This window comes from Palaemon carinicauda, chromosome 8 (assembly GCF_036898095.1).
Source record: "Palaemon carinicauda isolate YSFRI2023 chromosome 8, ASM3689809v2, whole genome shotgun sequence".
In the NCBI taxonomy this organism is placed as follows: Eukaryota; Metazoa; Arthropoda; class Malacostraca; order Decapoda; family Palaemonidae; genus Palaemon; species Palaemon carinicauda.
The window spans coordinates 73,387,313-73,395,682 of record NC_090732.1 but is presented as its reverse complement, the minus strand read 5'-3'; the positions used below and the strand labels follow the sequence as shown (position 1 = coordinate 73,395,682).

At 40.2% G+C, this 8,370-nt stretch overlaps 2 protein-coding genes across 2 annotated transcripts; both read right to left on the bottom strand.

Annotated features, from left to right (window-relative positions):
- Positions 1 to 490: 490 nt before the first annotated feature.
- LOC137645292 (uncharacterized) lies at positions 491 to 1,285 on the bottom strand. The gene has a single exon (XM_068378109.1). The coding sequence runs from the start codon at positions 1,283 to 1,285 to the stop codon at positions 491 to 493; it is 795 nt and encodes a 264-aa protein (XP_068234210.1).
- Positions 1,286 to 4,481: 3,196 nt separating this feature from the next.
- Positions 4,482 to 7,814, bottom strand: LOC137645291 (uncharacterized). Its single transcript, XM_068378108.1, has one exon. The coding sequence runs from the start codon at positions 7,812 to 7,814 to the stop codon at positions 4,482 to 4,484; it is 3,333 nt and encodes a 1,110-aa protein (XP_068234209.1).
- Between the last annotated feature and the right edge of the window lie 556 nt (positions 7,815 to 8,370).

The window sequence follows — 8,370 nt, the reverse complement described above, 5'->3', positions numbered from 1 at the left end:
CTTTTGAAGATTTCCTTTTCTGACACAGACCAGAAACTCAAACCTGTCACAACATAATTACAAGCATAAACAGTCTGTTAAAGAACCACTCAACAAGCATTGAACACTGGTTCTAAACAATGCTTACAAAATACTCAAAATACCAATTATCTCCATTTACCAAGTTAAAAGAAAATTAACGAAATATACAGTAGGTTTCCACAGATAACAACAGTAGCAATTCTAGACTTTGTATAGAAATGTTTGTCAAAACTAACCATGCCTATAAATACAGAAGTATAAATAACATTTATAATTATATAGTATACTTTCGAGTCTATTGATCCACCAAAAAGTCACTAGTATTGTGCCATAGAACAAACTTCCTGTATGTCTGAAAACCATTATATCTAATTAAATGAACGTAGTTCAGTACACTCCCCGTCTGATATCTACCGGATATCACTATACCAAATGATAAATATTGTATACAATGTCACTAAATACAGAATTATAGACAGTTCTCTACGAGAAGAATCATATCCACGATTGGACGTGTGTAGATGGTCGGTTTACCGTTGACGATGGTACGCATTTCAGCTTTCCGGACATGATCGTCGGAACTTTTCAGAGGATTCATTATTACACCCATTGGCCATTGGGTACGATATAAGTTTTTGTCCTTAAGTAGGACCACATCTCCTTTGACGAGATCACGGCGATGCTCAATCCATTTCTGACGTTGCTGTAATAACGGTAAATACTCCTTTCTCCAACGAGACCAAAAGATGCTGGCTAAAGCTTGCACACGTTTCCACTCTGCAAGATGCAAGTCTCTTTCATTGAAGTCTCCTAATTTATCCGATGTGAAGATATAATCTGTCTTCTGAGTTAATAACATAGTTGGTGTTAAGATTAATGAGTTTTCTGGATCTGTTGACACAGGTACTAGAGGCCTGGAGTTAATTATCGCCGACACTTCTGTCAGGAACGTGTTTAGTACGTCACGTGTTAGGCTTTTTCCGGTATTGTTTAACAACATGGAGTCTAGTATCCTCCTGGTGATGCCAATCATCCTTTCCCATGCTCCTCCCATGTGAGAGAAATGTGGTGGATTAAAGATCCAAGTAGTTCCTGAATTGTACAAGAATTTCCTGAAAGGTCCATCCTCGACGTTAATAGAGTCTATTCTCAGCTTGTCGACTGCACCAATAAAATTAGTTCCACGGTCGGACCGGAATATTTTCACTTGACCTCGTAGAGATATAAATCGTCTGACGGCGTTAATAAAAGCCAAGGAGCTCATTTCTTCAATAAGCTCGATATTATTATTATTATTATTATTATTACTATCCAAGATACAACCCTAGTTGGAAAAGCAAGATGCTATAAGCCCAGGGGCTCCAACAGGGAAAAATAGCCCAGTGAGGAAAGGAAATAAGGAAATAAATAAATGAAGAGAACAAATTAACAATAAATCATTCTAAAATAAGTAACAACGTCAAAACAGACATGTCATATATAAACTATTAACAACATCAAAAACATATATGTCATAAATAAACTATAAAAAGACTCATGTCCGCCTGGTCAACAAAAAAGCATTTGCTCCAACTTTGAACTTTTGAAGTTCTACTGATTCAACCACCCGATTAGGAAGATCATTCCACAACTTGGTAACACCTGGAATAAAACTTCTAGAGTACTGGGTAGTAGTGAGCCTCGTGATGGAGAAGGCCTGGCTATTAGAATTAACTGCCTGCCTAGTATTACGAACAGGATAGAATTGTCCAGGGAGATCTGAATGTATAGGATGGTCAGAGTTATGAAAAATCTTATGCAACATGCATAATGAACTAATTGAACGACGGTGCCAGAGATTGATATCTAGATCAGGAATAAGAAATTTAATAGACCGTAAGTTTCTGTCCAACAGATTAAGATGAGAATCAGCAGCTGAAGACCAGACAGGAGAACAATACTCAAAACAAAAAGAATTAAAACACTTCTTCAGAATAGATTGATCACCGAAAATCTTGAAAGACTTTCTCAATAAGCCTATTTTTTGTGCAATTGAAGAAGACACAGACCTTATATGTTTCTCAAAAGTAAATTTACTGTCGAGAATCACACCTAAAATTTTGAAAGAGTCATACATATTTAAAGAAACATTATCAATACTGAGATCTGGATGTTGAGGAGCCCCCGTCCTTGACCTACTTACAATCATACTTTGAGTTTTGTTAGGATTCAACTTCATACCCCATAATTTGCACCATGCACTAATTCTAGCTAAATCTCTATTAAGGGATTCACCAACCCTAGATCTAGATTCAGGGGATGGAATTGATGCAAAGAGAGAAGCATCATCTGCATATGCAACAAGCTTGTTTTCTAGGCCAAACCACATGTCATGTGTATATAGTATGAAAAGTAATGGGCCAAGAATACTACCCTGTGGAACACCGGATATCACATTCCTATAATCACTATGGTGCCCATCAACAACAACTCTTTGAGATCTATTACTTAAAAAATCAATAATAATGCTAAGAAACGACCCACCCACTCCCAACTGTTTCAGTTTGAAAACAAGGGCCTCATGATTAACACGGTCAAAAGCAGCACTAAAATCAAGGCCAATCATACTAACTTCCCGACCATAATCAAGAGATTTCTGTACAGCATTGGAGATTGTGAGAAGGGCATCACATGCTCCAAGGCCTTTACAAAAACCAAAATGCAAACTAGGGAGTAGATGATTACCTTCAGCAAACCTATTAAGACGTTTTGCCAGAAGACGTTCAAAAACTTTAGATAATATGTGAGTTATGGAAATTGGGCAGTAATCAGTGGGATTTGAGCTACCACAAACACATTTACATAGAGGAGTAACATTACCAATTCTCCAACTAGTGCTAAAAGCTCCTCTTCTTGCTAACTTGCGCAAAATAACAGATAACTTTGGAGCTAAGAAATCTGCTGTCTTTATAAAAAACAAAAAATACCATTTGGGTCTACACCTCCATAAGCATCAAGGTCCACCAATAGAGCTTTAATCTCACGAGATCGAAAAGCTAAACTAGTTAGTTTAGCCTCAGGAAAACAGGAATGAGGAAGTTCAAGTTTTTCATTACTCTGTTTACTGTCAAAAATATCAGCCAAAAGGGTTGCCTTTTCCTTTGGACAGTGAGTGACTGAGCCATCTGGTTTAAGTAAAGGAGGAACTGTTGCATCTACACCAAAGAGTGCAGATTTAAGGGTATACCACCATTTATGTTCCTGAGTTGTACCAGAAAGTGTTTCTTTTATGGTTAAATTGTACTCCTTTTCAGTTGAGGCATAAACTCTCTGAGCAAAAGCTCGAAGCTGAGTATAGTTGTTCCAGGTCAAATCTGGTCTGTTACCCTTCCAAAGATGATAGGCCTCCTGTTTCTCCAAATAAGCACGTCTACAATCATCATTGAACCACGGTTTGTCCTTCACTCGGTACCTTAGCACACGAGAAGGGATACGCCTATCAATTATGTTGACTAGATTCTCATTCAAAGGGACAACAGGATCTACACTATTATATATATTGTGACCAATTCAAGCACAAAAGATCATGTAAAATCCCATTCCAATCTGCTTGGGATTTCATATAAATTTTACAAGAATATGATATATCAGGGACAGGCTGCTCAGTCTTCACTAATAATGAAATCAAGGCATGATCAGATGTCCCGACTGGAGAACCAACCTTACTAGCTATAACGCCAGGGGAGTCAGTATATACGAGGTCCAAGCAATTACCAGACCTGTAAATAGCTTCATTTATGATTTGCTCACAGCCTGATTCAGAGGCAAAGTCTAAAGCTCTTAAGCCATGGTGATCGGTAGGAGAGATAGAACTTAACCACACCCTATGGTGAGCATTAAAATCACCAACAAAGACAAAAGAATCCTTTCTATCATCTTCTTGTATCTTAGACAATCGAAGATAGAATCATCTATGTCTGGATTCCGGTAGATCGAACACAAATAAAAGTTGTTATGCCTGCCACAAACTTTTATTACCTGAATCTCATGACATCCACATTGATAGCAGGACTTATGGGAAGCAGGGTACTCGGTCCTAATATACACCGCCATTCCCCTGGCCCTAGGGATGGCATCACGTTTCAACATTATTGGCTTCTTAAAACCAAAACCGGCTCTAGTTACTAAGCAAGAAAAAAGTATAGCCCAACGCTTGGAGTTAGCATATCCACCGCGAGTTCTACGTGAAACTATTGTCCATGGTCCAAAGGCATCTACTCCTACATTTGTAAATGGAGGTGATGGCTCAAGACGATCCTCTGGTAAATCAGACATGATTTGACACTCCGTCTTTCCTCTTAGCTTACGACATGTCACACACTTGTGAATGAATGATGAAATCAAGCGTTTCCTCCAACAATCCAGAATCCAGCGGATCTAACTGCTCCATCAGTGAAGTGTCTACCCTGATGTCTGACTTTTCAGTGGTAGTGTCTGACTAACAGCATTGCTATATGATGACGTCCTGGTACAATTATGGGTTTCTTTTCTTTCAAACTCAAGTCAGAATTGACTATTCGGCCTCCTACTCGTAATATCCCTTGTTCGTCCAAGAATGGATTGAGGTTGGCTATCTGACTGCACTTTGGTATAGGTTCATTTTGCTGAAGACAGTCCATTTCCACTCGGTAAACTTCCGATTGTACTGACCTTATGATGAAATTTTCAGCGTTGATATAACTGTCCACTGAAGTTAAAGACTGTGTCTTTACTGCCCTGCGTGAACGGCAGAACCGTTTTAAAAAGGCAACTCCTCGTACAAGTGAGTCCCAAGTAGAGAAATGTAGGAATCTGTCTATTCCTATAATGTGAGCAAGTGTAGCACATGTCTTCTTTATGTCCACATTTATGCGAACTTCCTTGTCACTGTCTGGATCGACAGTGTTGCAAAGTAAGATGCTTTGGTCCAAATAACCATTTGCTATTGTGAATTTCATGAGCTTCAAAGGATCTAGTTGCTGAATCAGCTGGGTTATGGTGTGTTGGCACATAGTTCCACTGACTAGAATCAGAGAATCTTCTGATACGCTCCACTCTGCTACGTAGGTGTAGAATCTCCTGGTTTCATTGTTGATATAGCCTAAGAGAACTTTACTGTCTGTTTGGTACTTGACTGTTTCTATGCTTATATCTAGGTTATCTGTAATGTACTGTGCAATTTCTATAGCTAACACAGCTGCACATAATTCCAGACGTGGAATGGTATGGCCACCGGTCAGTGGAACCTTTGCTTTCCCGAGAACAAAACCCAAACTGGGTGTACCACTGATGTCGGTTGTACGGAGGTATGCAACAGCTGCTATGGCTTTTTCGGATGCATCAGAGAAGACATGAAGCTCCTTGGAGACAGTTTCACTGAGGTAAGGCACATAAGTACGCGGTATGCGTAGCTTTTCAAATTCCTGCAAGGTGTTTCTCCAAGATATCCACTCTGTGGCTGTCTCGTCTGAGAGGGGCTGGTCCCAATCAACAGTCTCTGAAACTAGCTTTCTGAGTAAAAGTTTACCATGTATTATGATTGGAGCTAGGAATCCGAGCGGATCATAGATGCTGTTAACCGTCGAAAGTATTCCTCTCCGTGTTATAGGTTTATTTTCAGATGACAACTGAAACAAGAACTTGTCCGTATTTACATCCCAGCTTAATCCTAGACTATTTTGTAAAGGCTTACTGTCAGCCTCTAGGTCTAGGTCCTTCAGGTTTGATGCCAGATCATTGGCTGGAAAAGCTTTCATGACTTCCTCAGAATTTGAGGCCATTTTGTGAAGCCTTAGGTTCCCATACATGGCCAGTGCCTTTTGTGTGTCTTTTATGAGATTGATAGCTACCTCTTTCGTAGTGCATGATGTAAGGCCATCGTCTACATAGAAGTTTCTTGACACAAATTGTGTTACCCGGTTGCTGAAATCTTTTCCTGACGCCTGAGCAGTTTTCCTCAGTCCGAGCGTGGCAACGGCTGGTGACGTACTATTTCCGAACACATGAACTCTCATGCGGTATTCAACAAGGTCATTGTCAATGTCATTATCTTTATGCCACAGGAATCGCAGATAGTTGCGGTGGTCTTCTCTTACCAGGAAACAGTGAAACATGTGCTGGATATCAGCTGTTACTGCCACCACTTCTTTGCGGAAACGTATAAGCACTCCTAAAAGATCGTTGGTTAGGTTTGGGCCAGTCAGCAAAACACTGTTAAGCGATACTCCATTACATTTAGCAGAGGAATCAAACACACCTCTGATCTGGTCAGGTTTCTTAGTATGGTAGACGCCAAATAATGGTAAGTACCAGCACTCTTCGTGATCTTTGAGTGGTGGAGTAAGCTCTGCATGGTTATAGTCGAAAATCTTACTTATGAATGTGAGAAAGTGTTCCTGTTTTACCGGTTTTCTTCGCAGACTGGCATCTAATAGCATGGCACATTGAAGAGCTTGCTGTCTGTTGTTTGGTAGAGACTGGCGTGGTACACGGAACGGTAACGGTGCTACCCAACTTCCGCTGGCGTCTCTCACAAATTCATTGTCCATTTGCTTTAGGAACATTTTATCCTCATAAGACATTGATGGCTTGTCGTCATTCTTTGTTTTCTCAAATATAGACGAATGCGTATCCTGTTTTATGGGATCCGAGTAGTTGTCTTTGATATCAAACTTGTTGATACATGGTTCAAACATTGATGGCTGTCCATTTGGTAAGATGTTGGTTAATTTGATATTAAGTTCAATTGGGATATGTTGCTTGTTGATACAAGTTTCTCCTATAATCACCCATCCAAGTTTTAGCTGCTGAGCATATGGAGCCCTTTGCGAACCAAAGCGCTGATCAATCACATGGTGTGCCTCTATAAGATCTCTTCCAATTAACAGTAGAATTTGACAGTTATCATCAATAGGTAGGATGTTGTCTCTGATATCCATCAAGTGAGGATAATGCATTGCGACTTCCGGTGTAGGAATTTCATCTCGATTGTTGGGAATGTGATCACATTCTATTAAGGTTGGCAGATCTAATCTCGTGTCACCCTGTATCGATTCTATGACGAAGCTTCTCCCTCTTCTGCCTGAAGTAACTACTCTGCCAGAGCATGTCGATAGCATGTAGTTTTCTGGCTTGTCCCATACGTTGAATAGATTGAAGAAGTCGGGTGAGGCGAGAGACCGATTACTTTGGTCATCAATAATGGCATACATTCGCACAACCTTGTCTGGACTGTCCTTATGGAACACCTTCACTGGGAGTATTTTTGCACATGATTTACCACCATAATAATCCTTGCAGATCTCTGTGCAAGAAGAGTTGATTGAAGTTGTCTTAGTTTCAACCATTTCAGCATACTCCGCGCCGTGAGCTGCTTGGGGAATGTCCTTTGATAATTTCCCTCCAGTAACATGTAGTGCTGTAGCATGCTGTTTGCTTCCACATTCCTTGCAAGATATCTTGGCATCACAGTTTCGGCTTATATGTGTGGTTGATTCGCAGCACTTGTAGCATACATTATTTTCCTTCAGTAGTTTTTTGCGTTCTTCTATAGACTTCACTCTGAACTCACGACATTCATTCAATAGATGTTTAGTTTTGTGAAGAATGCATACGTTCTTTTCTTCTCTAGAACTTTCAGGTTTTTGGTCAACTGCTGTCTTACAGACGTTTATCTTGGTGTTGAACTGAGGTACACTCCGTGGCAAGGTCCCCTTTGCTGATGATGTAACGTTCGACTCAAGGTCGAGTCCCGGGTCGTTCTTTATCCGACTCATTTCTCTGATAAAGGAAGTAAATTCCTTGAAGGGAGGAAAGCAACATCGTGCTGTGATTTATACCTGGAAGCTCTCATCACACACTTCTCCTGAAGTCCGTATGGTAATTTACTGACGATAGGTTTGATCCCGGAGGAAGAGTCAAAGTAGGCCAGCAAACATCTGAGTTTTGGGTTTTCCTTATAGTATTCTATTTCAGACAGAATATCAGAAAGCTCGTACAGGCGTTTGTTGTCTTTATTTGTGAGTTTTGGAAACTGAGCAAGTTTATTCTTGATGGATGCTTCCACCATTTCTGGGGTGCCGTTACGCTCATCAAGTCTCTGCTACAGTCTTTGTAAGCCCCTGCTAGGGTTGTCTGCATTAGACAATCTTATACTTATGGCATGCTTTGACAACTCAGCTCCTAGCAACTTGACCAAAAGATCCAACTGTTCAGAGTCCGACACCTGCAGTTCCCCGCACTTAAAACTTCCTTTCCATACGAGGTAGGATTCTGCCCGGTCATTAAAATTAGTCAGTCGAGAAAATAATAAATCTTTGCGCAAGAGAAATT